This window comes from Sphaerodactylus townsendi, linkage group LG02 (assembly GCF_021028975.2).
Source record: "Sphaerodactylus townsendi isolate TG3544 linkage group LG02, MPM_Stown_v2.3, whole genome shotgun sequence".
In the NCBI taxonomy this organism is placed as follows: domain Eukaryota; kingdom Metazoa; phylum Chordata; class Lepidosauria; order Squamata; family Sphaerodactylidae; genus Sphaerodactylus; species Sphaerodactylus townsendi.
Window position 1 is genome coordinate 26,721,639 of NC_059426.1, and position 22,856 is coordinate 26,744,494.

At 49.1% G+C, this 22,856-nt stretch overlaps 2 protein-coding genes across 2 annotated transcripts in view; both read right to left on the bottom strand.

Annotated features, from left to right (window-relative positions):
- HOXD3 (homeobox D3) overlaps positions 1 to 9,282 on the bottom strand; it is a 50,093-nt gene extending 40,811 nt beyond the window's left edge. The window contains exon 1 of the mRNA XM_048487146.1: positions 8,877 to 9,282. The gene's annotated coding sequence lies outside the window, so the exon portion shown is untranslated. The remainder of the gene's footprint in view (positions 1 to 8,876) is intronic.
- Positions 9,283 to 15,136: 5,854 nt separating this feature from the next.
- Positions 15,137 to 18,405, bottom strand: HOXD8 (homeobox D8). The gene is made up of 3 exons (XM_048487155.1): positions 16,853 to 18,405; positions 15,663 to 15,957; positions 15,137 to 15,533 (listed from the first exon to the last, which is right to left on the bottom strand). The coding sequence occupies exons 1-3, from the start codon at positions 17,448 to 17,450 to the stop codon at positions 15,518 to 15,520; spliced, it is 909 nt and encodes a 302-aa protein (XP_048343112.1). The 5' UTR covers positions 17,451 to 18,405; the 3' UTR covers positions 15,137 to 15,517.
- Positions 18,406 to 22,856: the final 4,451 nt, after the last annotated feature.

Sequence of the window (22,856 nt, forward strand, 5' to 3'; positions counted from 1 at the left end):
GCATGCACAAAGAAAGGCTTGGGAGTCCAAGCAGAAGTTTTCTTTGGCAGACAGGAAGAAATTCATTAGGAAATAAAGATATTTCTGTCTAAATCAGGACAGACTGGTAGCTGGTCGAATGCCAGTTCAAATGGCTTAGTCATTTCTTAAAACCAAAAGCGCGTCCAAGGACCGCCAGTTCGGCTCCTTTGCCCCAAGCCACTCAATTTAGGATAAAGGCGTTCAGTGGAAATTGGCAAGAGGCTTAATGCCCTGAAACAAACCACAAAGAGGAGGAAATAAGGCAAATGGGCTGTGGGAAGGAGCTGTCATTAATGTGGTGGAGGAGCGAGCATCAGAGAGGAAAGGTGGGAAATTTCTCAGGTGAAAAATTACAACTTTTGAAAAATGATTCCCTGGTAAGCAAATGAGGGCTGCGAAGCCCTTTAAAAAGTCTGGCCTTGAAAAGGCACCTCGGAAATACAGATGAGTCTGGCAAGAAGTGTTCAGAAGCAAAACCTTTTTATATCCGGGTGTAGTAAAATCAAGTTAAGGTCAATCAGGATTAATGGAAACAGGATTCCAAGCAGAGAGGAAGCTGGTCTCTGGGCAAGTTTTGCAAGAAACCTGTTTTGAAAAACTGATGTCTGGATTCCAAAGAAATTTGCCTGGAAAAAGGCCAATGGATTTTGATAGCTTGCTTTTCTGGAACTCTTGTCGGTTTGGATCTTTCCCACAGAGATATGACTAGTATATGGAAGTCAGGAAAAAGTCAGAAGTATTTTGTCTCCCTGCATGACTTTGTTTCAGCTGTTACCTTGGAGCATCAAAGCATATTATTTGATTCACTCATTAATTCAGTTTTACACCTGCAGTCCCATAAAGATACTTTCCTGAGAGCAAGAACCATTGAATAACACTGGACATCCTTCTGAGTATATCTGCTTATGATTGCTCCCTAAACTGCACCCATACCATAAAAGCACCATCCTACCAGGAAAAAATGGGATAGCAAAATGGGATTCTGCTTAAAATGGTCCTGTCAGATCACCTGGTAGAACAGGGCTGCCTTCCTAAACACATATACTAGGGAGTAAATGCAATGGAACACAGTGGGACTTAAACAATGCTCATGTTTCTGCTGCCCCACTGTTGTTCCATGTAACTTGCCTCCGAATAAACTGTGAAGTATTGAGCAGCAAGTAAGGCTTCCCTATTTATTCATTTCTTTCTCCCAATGGAGACCTGAAACCTCTTACCTTGATTCACCCTTTCTCCATTTTGACCTCACAGGAACCTTGCACAGTAAATTAGCTAGGATAAGACTGTGTGAGGGGCCCAAAGTTACCTGCCATGGCACAGTGGAGATTTGAACCTGGGTCTTCAAGATCCTAGTCCTACACCCTAACCACTACACCACCCAGCTCCTACATAGGGATGAAGACACATTGGGTCAGGAGGCAAGGCTTATTCTGTGAGATGCCATTGGGAGTTCCTGGTCACATTTGGAAGGTCCCAAATCTTTTATTCATTGCAAGAATACTTTGATAAGATCAGAGTAATGTTATAGATACCAAACAATATTGGAGGGGGCATCTTATAGCCCATGTTGTGTTTCTCCTGGAATGAGCTGAAAGGCACTGGAATTTCATCTTGTTTTGCACACAATAATTATCGCTTTGCTGAAGCATACCTTTAAGTGGTGGAGTCTAAGGTTGCAATTGCGAGGTTCCAAGAGTCTTTAAGGCTCTCCCTGGTGGTACACATGAATATCCTGCCTCTGCACATGGAGGTTCTGATTATTCACTGTCACCAGTGAAGCTGGTTTCCCCCTACAGATGGACAGTTAGTGGGCATGTTACAAGTACAGATATTCTGGAAAATATCCTTAGACAGCTAGGGACACTGTTATAATTGGACTTTTATTTGGGACCCACAAGAAATCAGGACAAGGTCTGGAATGGGTACTTTTGAAGCAGGTGATACCATCTAAAGGTGGTCACCTGAAGACCTGCCCTAAAGATTCATTGTGGCCATCAAGTCGCAGTTGACTTAGGGTTTTGGAGGCAAGAGACATTCTGTGGTAGTTTGCCATTGCTTGCCCCTGCACAGCTACCCTTGTGTTCTTTGGTGGTCTCCCATCCAAATACAAACCAAGGTGGCCCCTTCTTAGCTTTTGAGATCTGCTGAGGTCAGGCTAGACTGGTCCACCCAGGACAGAGCAGATACAGGATACAGAGTCTGAAATAAGGGGACACCTCCACTGTATACAGCCACAAGTTGAAACCAGTAAACAGCATTGGAGCTCAATGGACCTGAGCTTAGGCAAGAGAGTAAGAGATCGGCTGGGCAATAAGAAAGAGAAGGGTGGTCGATGCTAGCAGAAGGTCAAGCTTGGGCGAGCACTTGTGGCTTGACTGTGGAAGGTGAACCTTGAAAGAATCGGATGAAAGACCGTCAGGGTCTGCAATTCGTTTTTATCACCTCCTTTTGGCGAGACAAGGAACGCAATTGTGTGTGTGGGGGGGGGGGAGATACTAGCAAGCTATGCGGAGATGGGGGCTTTATCGCAGAAGGCCAGGCTGCCATTCCAGGGGCTCGGAAGAGATCAAAGGGGAAGCAGAGAGACATCAAAAGACCAGACAGAGGATGATCCCGAGGAATTAGGAAGGGCGACCTACTGCGTGTCCCACCCTGCACAAAAGGCCGTCTGGATAGCCTCATAAACAGGTCCTGCCCTTGAGGAGATTCTAAAGGATACCAGGTCTGTGGGGACCCTGGAGAGCCGAGCCTTATGAGGGGTCATTTCAACATTGTGTCTGCAAAAGCTCTTTCCTCTCACCAGGGACTTTCCTGGGGCCCCCCGGGGGGGGGGGGGCACAGCAAACCAGATGAGACAGGCCCTGTGCACATTTCCATGGGACCCTGGGAACTTCAAGGAGTTCACCTGGAAGTAAACTCCAATAGGGTGGGGCATCAAGAGCTGTTAAAATCTCTCTCACAGAACCTCAGTTCCCAGAATCTTCAGCATGGAGCAGGGGGTGGTGGTGGGGGACATCAAATATTCACCCCCACTGCCACACCATTTTAGATCCGTGCTATGGACATGAAGCCAAATTAAGACATTTATGTCTACCAATCTGCTCTCTTGCGACCCTTCAATGATTGCGGGGGTTGTCTCCAGTTTTTTCCCCAATAGAGTCTGGGGGCCTCTGACAGACTAACAGACCAACAGAAATCCCCGTGGGCTGTTTGGGAGTCCATTTCACGTATCTGTGGACCGCACCAACAGGAAACTTTGGTTCCATGTATCTGTCAGCAGTCAAAGGCGCCACCGCATCCTTCTCTGAGTCCTCAATCCACAGACTAACGAAGTCACTCCACCTGGCCGGAGTCTTAGGGCTTCAAGTTCGTTTCTTACTGGGAGGGTCTGAAACGGGTTGGGGGGGGGGGGGGGGATCGGACGTGCCCTTGAGCGGCTCAGCTCCGCAGCGGTGGAAGATGCAGGGTTTCCTGAATGGGCTGAGATCCGCAAAGCCATCGCTTTGGTTTTCCGGCTGAGGGCAGGTCTTCAGGAGTCGCCACCGGCGTCGCCTGGCTTGTCCTACAGCGCCTTCTCCTGGACGAGCGGCCCGACGACAAAGCTCTCTTCCTAGCGAGTGGGGGGGGGGGAGAGAGAGAGCAAGCTCTCCTAGAGACAGGTTGACAGAGATGGTTGGGAGGAGGGAGGAGGAAATGGGGGGCGGCGAGAGGAAACAGATGCTGGGGTTTCCCAGCCTCTCCAGAGAAGGCATCCGTCCAAATGCCACTCCGGCACTGAGCTCTGGTCATCTCACACGTCCAGAAGATAATAGGACGGCTTCAGTGGTCAGGCTACTGTCCTGAACGCAGCCCCAGTCCCATTAATCCCGACGCCTGCAGAGATCTCCCCCCACCCCCCTCCTTAACGCAAACTGCTTAGGAAGTTTCCCCATTTCCGCCGATGCTCAGCACTGTTTCGGGGGTCCAGGAATGGCCTCTCCGTTTGTTCCTTAGAATAGCTGCGCTTCGACAGGGCGCTGAGCCAGAACCGTCCTTGCTGGGTGCGAGGTGGATGCCTCTTGGGGATCAGGAGTGTTCTGGGAGCAGCTGTGGGCTTTCAGGTTGTAGATCTGGAGTTTGACGGGGGTGGGAAGGGGGCGGCAGCAGCTATGGCTCTGATCTTTCCTCAAGTAGAAGGAATATCAAGGAGTAAACAGGAAGGCAGGAGAGGGGCGCATTGTTTCAGGCGCAAAACGGTCTCCAGACCAACTGCTGGCTCAGGACAGGCAGTGAAATTCTGGCGTCTGTTCTGGGCGCTGACAGAAGTCCCAAGAGCGGTGCTCCTTCTAAGATCCAGGGAAGTGCTGTGTGGGCACTTTAGTCCACCTTAAAAAGGCACATGTAGCCCTCAATGGTAAAAACGCAGAAACAAGCCACCGAACGCCAAACAGCATAGGAGATTAAGTGGAAAGTCATTCCAAGGAATGGTTACCTACACCGGGGTGTTTGTGTGGTTTCCGGTCTGCATGGCCATGTTCTAGTAATCTAGTAGCATTTTCTCCTGACGTTTTGCCTGCATCAGGAGAAAATTCTACTAGAACGGCCATACAGCCCGGAAACCACACAACACCCCCGTGATCCCGGCCGCGAAAGCCTTCGACAATAGGTTACCCACACTGTTTTTAGCCGTAGCACGCATGGGCGTCAAGCTGAGGTTACTTCTGCACTGAGGCGCAAAGCCTGCAATTTTGAAGCTACCCGCAGGCGGGAAAATCCTCCGAAATCCACCCACAGGTCAGAGTTTGCAGAACTGCAGTCCCAAATTTCTTAGTAGCACCACCTGGCTAAATAGCAGCTTTTTAAAATAATCATGTAGTCCGACACAGATGTCAAATTTGCGGCCCTCCAGATGTTATGGACTACAGTTCCCATCATCCCTGCCAGCATGATGATGGCAGGGGATGATGGGAACTGTAGTCCATAACATCTGGATGGCTGCGAGTTTGACAACTATATTGGAACAAGGTTTGACTCTTTGAAAATGGTCTAGTTATAAGAAGAAATATGGTGGTGGAGCTTCAAGGCAGAAGTGATCCTGTGTGTGTGTGTGTGTGTGTGTGTGTGTGTGTGTGTGTGTGTGTGTGTGTGTGTGTGTGTGTGTGTTGGGGGGTTTTCTCCCAAGCTCAGCTGACTGAAAAAGTCTACACCATTCTTCATCCCCCATAATCTTACAGCCCTAAAATCGCTTACTCTCCAAACTACTAATCCTGCTTGTGTTTTACGCACCTTCAAAGAGTTAACCCAGGAGATTATTGCCACTACCCTGACCACTACCCATGTAAAAAGAACCCAACTAAGTAGCAAATACTACCTAGTATTAACTGGTGACTATCTTAGACGCTAACCCCAAGTGGCTCACCCCATTCAGCCTTCTGATAAGCAAGCATCTATTTTCGCCTAAACTGTGTAACCTATCCAAGAGAGAACTGAGCGACAATATGAGAGGAAAGTGCAGGATTTCGTCACCCAGAGCTCTGAAACAAGGCGGATTTCCCTTCTCCCTGCTGTCTAGTTACTCTCAACGCCTCCCCCTCCCCTCCATTTGGCAAGATCTGCCATCCGTTCCTTCCCCCGTGGGAGCTGCTACAAGCTTCACTTCCCTTCAAACGATTCTCCCCCATAGGTTTGATTTCTTGGAGATTGCCTGCGCAGCTTCCCATGTGGAAGATTTGGCATGGGAACGACCCCCCCACCCCCCACCCCCAATCTATCCAGTTAAACTAGCCGTTTGATTACAGGAATGCACAAGGCTCGTTTGGCCCAAAGCGCCCTGGATCCACGAGATCTTATCTGGAAACAAGTGCTATTTTTCCCCCTCCTGGGCTCTAGCCCATTGAGCAAATGAAAACGTTTATGGCGGCTCCTCTTTTTTCCCCCTTCACTTCCTGTTCTTAACTCCGACGCAGGAGCGCCATTGAGTGCCGCAATGCAGTAGAGCTGTAAATACCTTTAGCAGCTGCCTGCCAGCCAAGGAGTGAAATACGGTCTTTGTTCGGATTCTCCCACCCTCCCCAGTTTCCAGACTTCATAAAGCAGGCCAGGAGAAATACATTTCACCGAGGTGGGAGGAAAAAGCCTGTGATTAAGCAATAAACAGGGTGGATTTTTTAAATGCTAAGGCTCAGACGAAAATGCAGATGTTTAAAAGCGAATAGATTGCGATGCCTGTTAATCTCCCCGCCCTCAGATGCACAAAATATGGGCAGAAAGCACAAAAATCTATGAGACTCTTGCAGCAATTAAAGGAACTTTCGTTTTTTGTTTGCAGATGGCTTGTCCTTTTACAGATGGGAGAATGAAATTATTTAACCAGTTTACTGGAGTTTGGATGAGGATGGGGTTCTAGTTTCCGTGCTAATTTTAAGGATTCTCTTTTTCCTTTGAAAGCTGAATCAGATAGGAAGATAAATCAGAAAGATTAATCAGATAAACCCTAAACCCTGTGCCCTCTCCAAACGCAATTGACTTCCATGAAAGCTGAAAGCGGGCGACCATTACATTTAATGGTCTTTTGGTTCCAAATAGTCATTCCTAGGATGGTTAGGCTATGAGTGTGCTTAGGATGGGAGACCAAGAAAAAGGCAACGTTTTGGTTGGTATTACTGGACCTTCTTCCAACGATTGTGTCCAGAATTTTAATTCTGGAAGCCACTTTCTTTCAAGCCTATGTCCAACCCATTTAAGCCAAAATATCTGGATCTGTTCTGTTTCCGCCCTCCCGAAAGGTTCGATTAACACCTAAGTCTTTTTTACTTCCTTACATGACAGACAGGGCAAGGGAATCAATCCCATTTTGGAACCTGCGTGAAGTCTGAAGGACAAATACCCAGAATGTGTCGTATGTTTGCAACAGAGCCCTAACAAATGTAATCCAGGGGCCAGGGAAGGAAGACAGCAGAGGGGGGAAAGGGCGGTTTTATATCTGCACCTGTGCGTATTTTGATGAGGAATGGTTTGTGGTCTTCTGAGAGGAACTGCAGCTAATCAGCTGCAGAGCTCTGACCATCTTGCGGTACTAAACTCCATGATGGCGACTGATAGTTCAAAAACTAGGCATCCATTAGAGCAGGTTGGAGGCCAGGCAAGGACTCTCAGCCACTCTTGAAAAGGGGTACAAAAATGGACTCCTCGTGCTTTTCAAGGATCTATGATGAATATTCCTAACATCGCGAAAAGTTGCTGTCTCCAATGAGTTATTTGAGCACCATTTCACAAACCTATCTGCCTAGAGCCAAATAAAACGACCACAATTGTTTAAAAACACGACTTCGGTCACCTTGTGCAAATCTGTTTGCAGGAACGCCTTAAGAAAACCTGTACGCTCCCGCCCCTGGAAGCAAAAGTCATCATTTTTTAAAAAGCAACATTATTTTCTGCTAAAACATGATTCTTTGACCAGCCTGCATTTTTCTAAATGGAACGGAAACCAAGGGCCACCTGAAAGACTAACAACATCCATTCTGAAGGAGCCGAAACTGAAGGTTCCCCATCTTAAAACGCAGGAAGCTGCGCTGGGCAACTTCCAGGCAAGCTTAATTTAAAACCATCCTGCATTTAAAAGGGTCGACTTCCTTTCCAACTATTGGCTTACTGCCAAGTAAACAGGGCCAAGACTGGATTCATGCCCCCCTCCCCCGCGCAGTTATTAAAATAAACATAATCCATGCATTTGTCCACCACCACATTTCCCCTCTGGGGATGACAGACAGACAGACAGACAGATAATGCGGTTCAGAAGTATTTCATTCATTATATTTATTCTGAAAAGCTTAATACCGATATTTGCCACCAACATTTCTCCTTCCCTCCCCGTGGTTCCCAAGGCATTTATTCCAGAGACAGCCACGATACCATCTGGGCAAGTGCAGAAAGGTTCGCCGCCATATTGGCGCTGTGTTTTGGGGGGCGCACAGGTATATGCTAATCGCTTTCCTATGGCTGACGGCAGTAGAACAAGGAACCCTCTTCCGAATATTGTGTCACCTGCTCCGGAGCTTTGCAAACGACCGAAACCAGCTACAAACCACACAAACGTCTTAAAACAGCCTCGCCATATTCGAGGACGGGGCATGGGCTGGACCCTCCCCCAAACGCTGCAGCCCTCCTCTAGTAGTTCCTCTTTCTGCTTTTACGACTGTGAAATGTTGGCCCTCTGCCTTGCCATTAACAGGTGAAGCTGGGCAGACGTCCCGGCTGCGTTGTGGGAGGGAGGGGAGGATTTGTGAGTTCGCTGATTCCTCCATGTCAACAAAGGGAAATGGTTTGGGGATGGACGGCAGGCGTTGAAAGAAGCCAGCCTCGGTGTAGAATTCCGCTCATGACCCTGATGGGAACCGGGGAGGGGGCCGGGAGGGGCTGCACCTGTTGTTGGCCCCGGAAGGCATGCGGGGGAAATTCTAGCATTGGGATAAAAATTCGAGATGGCCATGGAAGAGAGCCAATGTGAGAACTGTAGTTTGGGAGATGTTCCGTTTGGGGTGGGGGTTAGGACCCTTGGACAGCTTCTAAACCCCCTACACCACACCACCCCCCACACAAACACTCAGTGTTTCAGCAATATCGAAACGCGCTTTCCTTTGCAGAGTGGAAACGGAGAGGCGAACGCCCCAGAAATGGCCAGACAGGTGGCCAAGGATTTCCCAGTCTCTCTCTACCCACCCCGGGTCTCTGGTCCTCCTCACTTTCTTTTATGACTTCTGGAGTCATTCTCCGGCGCCTAAGCCGGGCGGGGGGAGGGGGGAGGCGAGAGAAAGAGACGAAGCCCTCGAGCGATGCGGGCGAGTCCGACATAAATATGGAGGAAAGAAAAGCCTTACCCGTCGGTTGCCTGGGCACGGGAGCGCAGCGCCGAGAGGCATCCCGGTAATCCATTGCAAAGCAATCCGAGCTCCTCTCCCAAGCGGAGAAGCCAAAGGCTGCAAGCAGGTAGCGGGTCTGGGGTGGGAAAGGCGAGCGGCTACCAGGGGGAGGGAAAGAAACTCAGCTGCCTGGCTGGCGAGGGGAAGGAGCTCTGTCCGCCCCCCCCCCACTCCCTCCCCGCCCCACTCCTCGTCTCCCTTCTGCCTGGGAACTGACAAGGTAGACGGCGGCGGGGGGGGCGGGGGGCGGGAGGGGGGAGGGTGTTTGTTTTGAAGAGCCCTGGGCCGGAGGGATCGGCACCCAGGCATCCTCGCCAGGTTAATACACCTCATCGGAGACAAAGGTTAGCCAAAGAGGGCTGAGGAGGCTCTGGGCAAAGCAGAATGCAGGGGGAAATTCGCCAGGGAAATCAAGGGAGGGGGGGGGCGGCATAAAGGCCATGCAAACCTCCCGCGCTCGCACATGACCAAGCGCAGCCAATGACGTGCCCAAATAGGTCATAAAAGGTCTATTACCGAGTTGTAAATTGTCTTCAAACAAAAAAGGGATTTACTGCAGTTCCTTGTGGATCTCCTCCCCGCCCGCCCGCCCGCCCCCCCACGCCCCCAATGCTCTGGCTTGCTACGAGCTCCTTGTTTCTTTCCCCCAAAATCTCCCTGTCCCCTCTTCCCCCTTTTCTTCCCCGACTCTTATCACACCGCCGCCCCCTGCCCACTTTCGTTTTCCTCGGCCTAGAGACTCCCATCTGTTGAGGTTTATCCCTCCGGGCTGCCAAAAACTCCAAGGAAGACGGGGGGGTGGGGGCGTCAGTAGGGGCCAGACTGCAAAAAGGAGATCCTAGTAGGGCTTTCGCTGCTCGGCCTAAACATAACATTCTGGACCACCACCACCACCACCCCTTTATTTGCAAGCAAGACTGTCTCGGAAATGTACCCCCCTCTGTTTGGTGCAGTGCGAAAGAACGCGGAAATCTCTGCCCTCCATAGCTACTGTTCATGTCCTTTCATTGCTTTTGGCTGGAGGGAGGGAGAATTATGGCCTGCTTCTTTGCCCGGTTTTTCCAGATTTGAGGTCATAGAAATTGGGGAGGGCGGGAGCCAGGGCCAACCTCAGACCCTCGTCGGCCTATATCCACTCCCTTTTTAAAATTTCAAATATTAACAATTCATCCTGGGGGCCCGAGCCGGGAAGGGGGGTTTCTTCTGACTGTCCTGTTCTTCTGTGTTTCTCAGCGTTTCGCCAGCCTGCCTTTGGAGGGGCCCCGAAGAACTGCCCCTCTCCCCAGGCCGATGTATGGGGCGTCTTCGTTGGGCCGGGAAGAGCTTTCGCAGGATCTTCCGGCCCTGAGATCGACTTTCCTCGACTGCAGTTCCACCTCTGTGTGCGCCGAGGGGTTTTGTTTGCTGCAGAGTTCGCAAGGCGCAGCTGCATCGACCACTGCAAAGAGGCAACAAGGAAAAACAACAACTCCTCTCCTGACTCCTCCTAAACTTTTAACGCATCTCCTTCCAGAGGGGGAAAATATGTTTTGAGACCCAAGACCAGGATGTTACCTTTGCATTTTATTTTTCCTCCATAGCACGTGGGAATTGAGACCCTCAGTTCTATGTATTAAAAAGCAAGTAAAGACTTGGTCGCTGGTCGACATTTTGCTGTTGTAGAGCCGACAGGAAAAAATGTTATAAAAGTGAGTTACATAATTTGAAAGGATGACTGGGATTTTCTCCAGTGTCCCCCTCGGGAAAAAAAAACATACCCTGCACAGTCTTCGCTTCTATCTGTAGATGCAACAATTCAAGAGGCCCAAAATCTCCGCTGCTGCCCATTGTAAATCAAAGGGCTCTTTTTCACAGGGCGATTTCTCCCCATGATATTTATAGTCCATATTATGGGATTAGTTAGTAATGTTTCCTACTTCCAACACCAGGTTCCTGCCCTTGTTGCGGGTTTCCACGGCTCTAACTGGATGAGGGGTCGGTTTCTATTGTTTTATCAGATCCCGGTCGAGGCGTTCTTGGAATTACTGCAGAGCCGCTCCTGGGGTAAAATGTCCAAAGAGGTTTCCAAAATGGACGCTTTGAAAGAAATCGACAGTGTTTTTGTTTTGTTTTAGGGGCGGCCCGTGTGTATTCGGCGCTTCAGACCATCGCAGCTGTTTAGTTATCGGTGAATATATGGAATAGTTACATTGTGACGTACATGGACAAATTGTTTCCGGATAATGTATTTTTAAAAGTAGTCCACTTTCACACACATAGACACACACACTAACACTCTGCGTTCAGGGGGCGAAGCATTAGATAGTTCATAGTCATTTCTTACTGTGGTTACAATAACTAGTCTGTTTGGAGAAGTTAAAAATGGCCTCCACCTGTGCGCAAAAGCCCTTCTTTGGCCAGAAGACAAAGATCTGGGCATAACGATCAAAATATTTAGGATCTGGGCGCCTCGCCCTAAACCCTTTTAACCTTTTATCTCTCTTTTGAAACCTTTATATGGCCCCAAGGACGACAACAGCCAGGTCTTTGCTTCTGCGGAGGATTCCCGAGCTCTGGGTCCACGGCGCATCAACCGCTGGGACGTTTTGCCGCATTTATGCAAATTCCTGCGCCAAATTGTTTGCTTCCCCATTTTTGCCGCAGTTCCTCCACGTGCTCGCCTCCCCAGCCCGCCCCGGCGCTCCTTGCGGCACTGCGGTCCAAGGCAGGAATCTCATGCGGGGAGGGGGGTTGCACGACAATGAGGAAAGAGCGTAGGAAATAAGCCTGCTGCCCCCCCCCAAAAAAGTAACTCTTTCATCTCTAATAGAATCAGCTTATCACCGAAGAGAAGAGGCATTTTATTGAAAAATTGGAATGCAGATTTATTTATTTTTTGCTATTGTTGCTCTTTCCGAGAAAAAAAATAGACATTCAGCTGATCTAGTCCTTGATCTGGATGAGTTCGGCTTCTAGGCCCGGATGAGTTTTAGACTTTTTTCTTTTCCTGTCCTCTCCTATATCAATTAATGAAGTAGAACAAGAATGGGAGAGGTCTGGTGAGTATGGGGGGGGGGGGATATAGGGGAAATAGGGAGGCATATACTAACACGACTTGCGGGAGAGGGGGCTGCTTGTTTTAACAATTAGATTCTCCCTGCCAGGGCCTTTTCATTAAGCTCCCCCCCCAATGAAATCAATAAAATCATACCTGGCCTCCCTGCCCCTTTTTCTATCCCTGCCCCCCCTTTCTTTCTTTTCCCCTCTCCCATCTTCATTCCCCGTAGCCAGGGATGGTTTTAGGCCGTTATCAGGAGACTGATAATTGATTCTGATTTTAAATATGAAGTTTGTTGTAAGCAGCCCACAAATAAGGCTCCATTTTTTGTCAGGTTTGTGTATGCTAAGGGGGCATACAAATGTCTGGTCTTTGTTTTGAGAAGTCACTTCCTGATTGTATCAGAGGGTGGGCCAAGGGGGCCCCTTTGCTCTACCTTCGTCCAGAGCACCTCAGAGTAAGGACTGTTTCCAAAGGAAGGGCTTCTTCTGGGTTGGGGTCATGAGAGCAAGCTCAGCAATGGCCTCTTGAGCCAGAAGTCCTTTGATGATGTGGTCGGTTGGAGAAGCAGGGTCCTTCTTCCGGTGTGAAAGGAACCCAGGAGAAGGAAAAATGAAAGAGAGGTGGTGTTGGGGGGGAGGGGCTGGAACAGTGTGGAAAACTGTGCTCCATCCTTGGCAACTCAGCCGACTCACTGTTTGGCTCAGGGCTGTAGCCAGGTAATACTTACATTAGGAGGGGCCAAACCTTGGAATAAAATGGGGTTTAAAGAGGCTCAGAACTGCGCTCAAGACTGCCTGGAAAACGGTGGAGGATAGTCAGGTCTCAGCTTTGCCTTTTGTATTGAAGAAGACGCATCCCTTCCCCTTATTTCTTTGCAGGGGGAAAGCGTGCAAAGAATAATGCAAAACAAATCAGCTGCTATTCAAGCAACCACACGCATGCTTTTGAGGACAGTACCAAACGAGACGCCTGTTGTTTTTATTTCTCCCCCACCGTTCATTATTCCCTGAAAACCATCGACAGTTTTGTTTTATTTGCAAGTTTCCTGGTTGTGTATCTTTTTAAAAGTCTGAGGCAGACGCTGGACCTGATCCAAGTGAATCTGGAGCTAATGAAACTCCAGACGCACAGGTGGGCTGCATGCGGGGCCCACCATCCTGCAGAGAAGAGCCACTCTGGAGGCCTGAAATACACTGACCCCTCCCGCACCCCCAACGCCATCCTTCATCCATTCAATTTATGCCACATTTGCCTCAGCAATGAAGAAAGCTGCTCAAATTTAGCCTTAAGCTTTTTTTAAAAATCTGCACTGATTCCAGCATTTGCTGTTCAGGTGTTTGACTCGCACTGTGGTGAACCTATAAAGCCTGTCCAGTCGAAAATGGCACCTCTCTCAGTCCTCCTGTCTGTTCTATGGAGATAATGGCACCATCTCACCTTACAGGGATTTCTAATGACGCAGGTGAAACATCCGGAAATACTCAGGGCTATATTTCTGCTAGCACCAGGACCATTAAAACTGCTACCAGCGCTGCTAATAAGCATTGTTATTGCTGTTTTATTGTCGTACACACAGCTGTATTCATCTGAAGAGCTATTTCGACTTATCAGAGCGGGTTTTGTTCAACAGATTTAGGTTTAGCACCCTCTGTCGCACCAGTCCAGACACTGGAGATAAAACTGGAAGGGCAGCTGCTGGACTAAAGTGTAAAAACAAACAATAGTACTTACTAGGGTGTTGTGGGTTTTCCAGGTTGTATGGCCATGATTCAGTAGCATTTTCTCCTGACGTTTCGCCTGCATCTATGGCTAACATCAATATAATAATTAATATTACTAATTAATAGAAATGATAATTAATACTAATTGTTAAAGCCAACAGCAGTACACTGAGGCTTTCACAGCCAAAATCATTAGGGTGCAGCCACAGATGCAGGCGAAACGTCAGGAGAAAATGCTACTGGAACACAGCTGTACAACCTGGAAAACCCACAACACCCTAGTCATGTGATTCTGGCTGTGAAAGCCTTCGACAATACAATACTACTCACTGTTAGCAATACTTCAGTGCACTTCTATTGCCTTTAAAAATTAGTATTAATTACAATTCCTATTAATTAGTAATACTGATTATTATATTGAAGGTTTTATAATGTGGCGTAAACAATTTTGGGGGAAATTTTGAGAGTTTAACTCGTGGTTTGAACCAGAATGCTTCTTAGTCAATTTTCCATTTCTGCTCTAATGAAAACCACCCACACATACGTTTTAAATCTATATCTTCACATACTGGATGGATGACGATCTGTGTTGGTGGATCAGCCAAAGACTTCGCCTAGCGGAGCAGCCCGGCTCTAAAACCGCTCACCAGCGGCCCTAGAACCCGTACTGGAGACAGCGATCCAATGCAAGTTATTGCTAGGGTTGGTTGCTGGGGTAGACTGCTCCTGGTTATAGAGAGCCTCTCATGGTCAACAGCCACAGGCAGACAAATCTTGAAAAATGAACAGAGAATCTCCTCTCCCCCTTCCATACATGCTGGAAAGAAAATCTGACTAGGTTTGATTGAGGCTACTCATGAGTAGCTGACCGCTTGGTCTCACGGTTGGCAGTAGAGAAGTCAGATTCTTAAGGTGTTTACTGCAAAGCAAGACCCATCGAGTCCAGTGGTGCTTAGTCCATTGTAAGGGTGGGCAGGATGGCCGTCAGAATCAGCACCAGCATCCTCTGGATCTGAGTCGCCGATCAATTAAATGGGGGTTTAATTGGCCAGCTGGGTGCTGAACTGACCTCCAACTTAAAACCTGTTGTTGTTGTTTTAAACACACGCTCACACAAGCTCTCTGGGAAGAAATACCTTTGGGATACATCTGAAAAGAATTCTGCAGCATTTCAGCCAATGCGACTGCCTTCACAGAGAACCTGTGGGGTTGTTCATGCTCGTAGTCTCCTATAGGGCCCCTGGACCTGAATTTCCCCCCATATTGAACAGTGTGTGTGTGTGGGGGGGGGGGGGCATTCAAAACAACCGCAGACCAAAGATTCTCCCTGCTCTGACGTTGTGCTCAGATTCTCTGCTCTGAATGCTCAGATTCTCTGCTCTGAATGTCGAAAACAAACTGATTAAACCATCCCCTTTCTCAAAGACAGAGAAACACAGAGAGAAGAAAAGCGTGACTTGTTTGCACAGGAATAAATCTTTTGTTTTATTTCGATAACTTACTGATCATTAAAAAGGTTTCATTGTATGGTAGTTCTTTTGGGGGGGGAATCATTTAAATCTGTTCATTAATTTACAATTAAAAAAATAAGTGGGAGAGAAATTTCGAGATAAATACAGGTGCAAAACTTTGCTGATTCGATTCTTAAAATAGATCTGACAATTCGTCCTCAGAGCAGAAGAGAAAATCCCCCCTCCCCCCCCCGTAAGAAAACCACGTACAAAATCGCTAGGTTGGGTTCCTTTAAAGTTGTCGAATTCCAAATGAAGAAAATAAGGTGTGCAAAAGTTGATTGGGACTCCGGAGAAGTCGCAGGAGCAAATCAAACAAATTCTCGCCTAGCACAGGACTGTCCTAGAAAGACAAGGTGGGATCCTTGCGTCAAAGGTGCCTGAGAAGCCACGGGGGCGGCCAGAAGCTGCCCCCCACCCCGTTTGTGCCGTTGTCCTTAAGCCAAGGTTCAGAGGAGGGGGGGGGGCTTACTTGGTGGAGCCATCCCCTCTGCCTTCTAGATCTTCCTGAGTTTCCTTCTGCGGTTCCCCGCCTTCCTTTCCCTCTTGCCTGGCCGCTGGGAATTTGTCTTTGCTGTTCTCTTTTTTCCATTTCATCCTCCGGTTCTGAAACCAGATCTTGACCTGCCGCTCTGTGAGTCCCAGCGCGTGAGAGACCTCGATCCGTCTCTTCCTGGTCAGATAAGGGTTAAAAAGGAACTCCTTCTCCAACTCCAGAGTCTGGAAGCGACTGTATGTTTGCCTTCCTCTCCGCCTACCAGGAGCTGCTGTGAAGGGGGGAAAGATAAACATACACACACGTATACACACACACAGAGAGAGAGAGGGTTTACAAAAGGGGAAAAAAAGATACCAAGACGTTCACTATCTCGGGTCCCCATGGATTTGCTCGACGCGAAAATGAGTCTGGGGAGGGGGCGTCTTTGGTTGGCACGTTCTAGGGGTCACTTGGACTGGGTGGAGGGTACGTTCAGCGCTTAGACACCCGTGGTCTTAGGCCACTGTATTCAGGAGAGTGTCGCAAAAGGCTCGTCCTCCGCAGTTGCTTGAGAGTAAACCCGGTGGGGCAGTCAGAAGGACAGGCCGGGCGAAGGGAGTTCGGCCTGGCCGTTCAACCCAGTGGTCTCATCCGGCTAACTTCCGTCAAACTGAAATGCACGCGGGGGACGAGGGTCGCTCCTGGGCCCTGCCCGAAGGGACCGCGGATCAAATAAACTAATTCGGAATAGGAAGGCGGGCGAGAAGCATCGGCGGCCTTGGGGCAGAGCGACGTGGGAAGGGACTGTACACATTCTGAGCGGGAGGGAATAACAGCCACACGAGTATTTATATTATGTTCACAGTATGTATACAATAGTCATAATAAGGGAAAGAGAGAGGGAGAAAGAGGGAGGGAGGGAAAGGAAGCGAGCAAGAAAAAAGAACGGGAGGGAGAGAGAGAGAAGAAAGAAAGAAAGAAAGAAAGAAAGAAAGAAAGAAAGAAAGAAAGAAAGAAAGAAAGAAAGAAAGAAAGAAAGAAAGAAAGAAAGAAAGAAAGAAAGAAAAGGGTGGGAGAATGGAAAGAAAGAGAGGAGAGCAGAGGAGAGCAGAGGAGAGGAGAGGCCAGAGAGAGGGCCTGCCAGAAGGGCCCTGTGGCGGCTGCTGCTGCTGCTGGCGCCCAACCTTGCGGTCTCATCCAGGGGAAGAGGGGAGCCGGCGACGCGCCCTGATTTAAGCGCTCTGGTTCCTCGCCAAGGTTCGCGCCGGACGATTTACAGTCCGCGTAGTGGACCAGCTCGGCCTCTTGGTGTGTCGTAAAAAGCGCCTGTCGCTGTAAGTTATCGTATCCGTAAAACTTGGCCGGCTCCCCTGGACAAGGCGGGCCGGCGCAGGGGGGCTGCGGAGGCGGCGGCGGGTAGGCTGAGGGGGCCCCCCCGGCCAGGTGCTGCGGGGGCTGCGGGTGGTGGTGCTGGTGGTGCTGGTGGAGAGGCTGGTGGTGGTGGTGGTGGGGATAGAACTCCGGGCCTCCGCCGCCGCCGCCGCCGCCTCCTCCTCCTGCTGGGCCCGGGCCGGGCGGGGGCTGCTGCGGTGGCGGGGGGAAGCCGGCGGCGGCGGCGGCAGCGGCGGCAGCGGCGCTGTTCCCGTAGAGCAGGGCGGCGGCAGCGGCGGCGGCGGCGGCGGGCGCAAAGTGACAGTCGTAGTACGCGGGATTGATGGGCGGCTCGTCCCCGCCGGCCGCCTTGTACTTGGAGTAGAGCGGGTTGACGAAGTAGGAGCTCATCGGAGGGCGGGGGACCAGCCGAGGCGCCGCCGCAGGAGCCGGAGCAGCAGCAGTAGGAGGAGGAGGAGCAGGGCCGGCCGAGGCCCCGGGCCGCCGCCTGGCTCGACTCGCGCCGCCCTACTCACAGCTTACTCGCAGCTTACTCCGTCCCCGGACGCTCTGGCGGCCTCTGCACTCAGGGCAGGAACAGAAGTCTGACCTGCTTGAGCGCTTTTACTATTTCCTATTAGGCAGCCCCCGACAGACCCGCCGCCGCGCACTCACTCGCTCGCCCGCTCGCTCGCTCACATGGGCCGGGACTTCGGGGCCGGGCAGGAGCGCCTCTTGGCTGAGCCTTTCGCTTTTACCTCCCCAGGCAGGAAAAGAACCACAACAAAACAACACAGAGAGAGAGAGGGGGGAGGGGGGGACCCTTCCCGGCCTGCCAGCCAGCCAGCCAGCCAAACTACCCCACCAGCTACCCAGACGAGCAGCCTCCCCCCCGTCCCGCCTCCCCTACGGCCCCCCGGCGGTGTGCGCACTGGCTTGGAAGCGCCCATTTCTCCGCGGGCCACTGAGTCGAGAGAGACGCGCAGAGATCCGGGCCAGAGATAAGAGAGAACCGGCTGCAGCTGCGAGCCACACAGCCAGGCCAGGCCTCCTTGGCCCTGTGTTTAAACTCCCCCCATGGCCCGGCTCGCCTCAAGGCTCAACATGGAGGGAAATGGAACAGGTTTGGGGCGAGGGGCGAGGGGCGAGGGGCGAGGGGCGGGGTTAAAACCCGGAGCCAAAGCCCCAGACTCGGTTCTAGGCCGCGAGTTCGAGACCTGGCCGGGGAGGGACTTCTGAACATGTACAGAGACCTCCAAAGTACAACTGGAAGACTGGGGAAGAGGGGGGGCTTTCTCTTCCGGGTCAGAGGGCCCGGCTTTGGGGGTAGCTGTAAAGGCACCAGGGAGGTGCTTTGGCCACAGTGGCTCCAGTGCCTGCAAAGGGCAGCCTGGAAAGAGACGAGGGACAGAAGCCAAGCAGAGCCTAGCACGAAAGGCCCAAAGGCCAGCCCAGGGGGACGGTCCGTGGCTTGCAGGGGGGATTCGGGGTTCAGGCGGAAGGGGCGGCTGATGCTGCCAGCCAGGAATCTGTTGCTCTGTATTTCCGGGGGGGGGGGGAACCGGGAGGGAGGAGGGGGGTCGGTTCCAGGCCAGTAGGCCGGTGGCAAATGAGATGCACATTTCCCCTTGACGCAGGGCGCGCTTGGCTGCAGCTCCCAGATTAATTGGTACTTAATGGAAATCATGACCATGAATAGCCTTCCCTGCATTTCGCCCTGGGTGGACGTCATTAGCCAAGTCTGGGGGGGGGGGGGAAGGGAGGGGGGAGAGAAAATACTAATATTGGGTTGGTAGGTGGGTGCGCGCTGGCATCGCTTGAGGTCGGGATTTGCAAGAAGGAACCGGGGACGGGATAGGACGGACGGACGGACGGACGGGTGGCACCGTCCTTTCTGTGGCGCCGGACTGTACCCTACGCGCCGCTGCTCACCTGGAAACGTCTTATTCCTTGTCAGAGTCGCCGAAGACTTGACCTTTCTTTGCTGGGGAAGCAGGGGAAAGTTGTGGGGGGGGGGGGACTCCCTTCGAACCCACCAAGGCCGGCCTGGGCTGTGAGGGGCGCAGAATTGCCGTGTATTGAGGACTCGGGGTCAGTTCGCAAGAATCCCAACGTGTAACCCCAACCCTTTGTTAGACATACAGAGGATAGGCCTTCTCGCGAGCAAGTTGTCTCATCTGGACGGTTCCGAGATGCAATAACGAATGGCCTTACCTCCAATATTATCGGGGGGGGGGGGGATGAATGGCATGTATTTAAAAGAGCTTCTGATTTGCAAGGACAATACAATTTATTAGAATTTTATCGCCACAAGAAAGGATAATATTAACGAAATACCTCCCTCCAGTCAGACAGAAGCACATGGTAGACAATTTGGCGAAAATACTCCTTCTTTCTCTCTTTGCTGTGCTTTAATTTGGGGAGGGGTTGCTTTTATTTTTAAAAAATCCCAAGATTTAAAAAGAAAAGCGAGTTTCTCCCAACACCACCCCAGTTTATTTATTTCTCCTAACCTAATTGCCTCGTGGAAGAAAATTTATACTCTTGTTCCGGGGGAAACTGGTTCCACTTTGCAAAAAAAACAACAAAAAACCACCAAGGGGATCTCTCTTAACAAGGCAGGCAATCTTTCAGTGGGGGGGGGATCATACGAATTCCCACCCACCCCCTAAGCACCCGACTTCATCCCACTTTTAGAACTCTGCGTTGTACCGACATGTTTGTAGGGGTGCTGGTCGCTGTTGGGGAATTGCGGTTTGATTAGCCGGCCGCTGCTGGTTAAACTGTGAAATTTAAATTTCTTCAAAGCCGCAGCATCCCATATGAGCAGGGAATTCTTTTTATGTCTAGAGGTAAACCCTGACTTGAGAGTGTTTTTCTTCGCTGCTGGTCCACGGAAGGAATGCTCGAAGAACTGGAAAAATTAAGGCCTCGATATTTGGACTCCACAACCTTTGCGTTGATTTCAGATGTATGGAAGCCAAGCTGTCCCCAGAATCCATCCATCCATCCATCCATCCACCCCACCCCCACCCTACAAAGACACACAGAGGCACACACCTGAATTCCCCTTAGGGTGATATTCCTGGAGCGAACAATGCTGTACTCGTCAGAGAACTTGGCGTTTGTGGGTTGGTTTGATTTGGTTTAATTTCCTTAGGTTGGCTAAATATAATAAAAAAGATGCGCCTTGAAGAAAACGTGCCCAGGCATTACAGCAAACTCAAAAAAAATAAATGCTTTTACTGAGCAAGTGTGTGTTTTTACTGAAAAATATGACTTGGTTCTGAGTCCAAAACCCAAATGCAAGGTTAATGGTTAATGCAGCAGAAAATCCTTTTGTTAATGTTGAACTTTTACATGCATACCAATATACATTTACATGTAACCATTTGTTATATAGAGAAAACTATTGGTTCCCCAGAAAAGACAACTTGTTTCTTTTTTTCATCTTTCCATATTTTAATTAATTCCTAATATTTGGTAATGTGTTAGTGATAGTTTGGGGTGTTGCATATATCTACTAACATATTAAAAGGTTGTTTTTTATTTTAAAAAAAGAGACCCCTTTAAAGAAAACAGCAACAAACTTACCTTTCTTAATTATGTTTCCCTACACAAAGCAGAGTTTATTACATACTTGTATAGGTTTTGGGAAAACAGACCAAAATTTGCCAGAAGCAGTCAAAAGCAATTTGGAAATAAATGGTAATAATAATTACCCATACACCGTTGCTGTTACTGTTTCCTTAAGAGTTTGGATTAAAATTGTTCATTTCTTTTGTGTGTGTGTTTTGTTAAGCACTGTAAAGAATTTTCACCTTGAACTTCCTGTTGTTATTTAAAAATTTTAAAAATGGCCTGGCCTTATCCAGATACAATTTTTTTAATCCGCCTCTGGTCTGTAATAATTGAATGTAGCGTCATAAGCAAATTAGTAGGGGAGGATACATTCAGTAATTAGTTGGATCATAGCAAAAAAATCCTTCATTAGGTCGCGCACCTTTATTTTTAGCCACAAACACCAAAATCATGGATATATATATATTTTAAAAAACAGCCTGTATATATTTAATCAACACACAATCCCGGTCAGATGCAAGGGGGGGGGGGGGATGAAGATCTCTAACAATGGAGCAATACCGCCCTCTAGTGGCAATGTGAAATCTTGAATCTTGTGGCACGTCATGATTATGTTCCTTCTAAAAGGAATTCGAAAGAAAATGATTTAGCAGGACTCCTCACTTCCATGGGTTGCAGAAATACCGCACATTAAAAAAAAAAATTTGCTAAGATGACTAAATAAGTCGTGCAACCCCCACCCAAAAGCTTCAATGCGCTTGTAATTATTACAAAGAATTTACAAATACTCTCGACAAATAAAAACTAGGGCACACCGTCCTAAATCTTGAGTGTTAAGGCATAATTCCTGATCCATATACAGTGTTGACCCTTGTTGGTGAGGGCATGGGCTCTCTCATTCACCTGCGTTTTAACAGAATCATGTTACAGAAGGAATTGAAACGGTCCACTCGCTGCTGTTTTAATATCGAGCGTGTGACTCCCCTACATTTACAAGCAGCCTAAACAGGCCCACTCCGAAGTAAATCCGAATTTCTTCCATGGGGCTTATTCCCATGAAAGTTGTTGTAGGACTGCAGCTCCGGCTTCTTTTTGTTACTTTTGTTTCGTTTTCAGGTTCATAACTATGCCGCCTTGAACTTGCCTATTTCATTATATTTCTTACCGCAAGAGATTATCAAATCTCGATCAACCATGCCCATTAATTTTGGGATTCCCCATTCCTGATTCACCCAAGGCTGTTTAAAAGGGAAATATCAAAATATACCTCATGCTGCAAAGGGTATGTTCTTGCTCCCTGAATTCTGTAGAAACTATAGAATATGTGTTATTAAAATGCCCCCTCTATGAGTAGGCCAGGGACAAATGCCTGTCACCTCTGCAACATGACATATTGTTCTGATAAAGTTTGTTGTGACAAAGCGGAATGCCATATTCAGATCATGTTTTTTTCTTTTTCATAATGAATAAGCAGAACTTGGCTACCGGTTCAGTAATAATGTCCTTTTTATCTTGTAATAAATTGTGCTGTTTGGTATTTTGGTGCTGTTTTGGTATGTTTACATTGTATAATGATATATGTATGGATGTCGCTGGAGGTCTGGAGAGAGATCTGCATTTGCTGTTTTGTTGTAGATGTTTTTGCTGTATTAGAGAATTGTACTGTATTTGGTCACTGAACGTAAATAAAGACAACTACTGCTACACCCAAAGCAGGGAGGCTTCTCTATTACAATACAACAAGTTGCACACCGATTGCTGGAAGTGTGCGTGGGCTCCTGCGTTTTCTTTGGAGCCCCAGAGCTCTCTGCAGGGCCAGTTTGAAATCAATAAACCTGGACTTGGGGCTGGGAGAACCTCGGCAAGTTTACACTCGTTTAATTCCAAAGTGGGACTCAAGTCTCCTTGCTCCTGGGGGCCTGCCTCCAAGGTCTATGTCCCCACAAATCTAGCCCCGCTTCCGGCCTCTTTTCTCCAGCCCCACGTCCATAACCTCATTCATTACTTCCAAAAGAAACTCCCGCCTTTCCGAAACAGCGCCCAACCCCACCCGGGCAGGTTTGAATCCTCTCCATTTTTACGGGCTCCTCCCGCTCCCCTTGACTCTCGTCTGGCCTCCTCGGGTGGCAGGTCGACATTTACAGCCCAGGTTTTAAGACCTGGGCTTTGTCTGCAGGGGTGTTTTATCCCAACAAACACAAACATCAAAATAAGATGGGTCCCCAAGAATGAGCC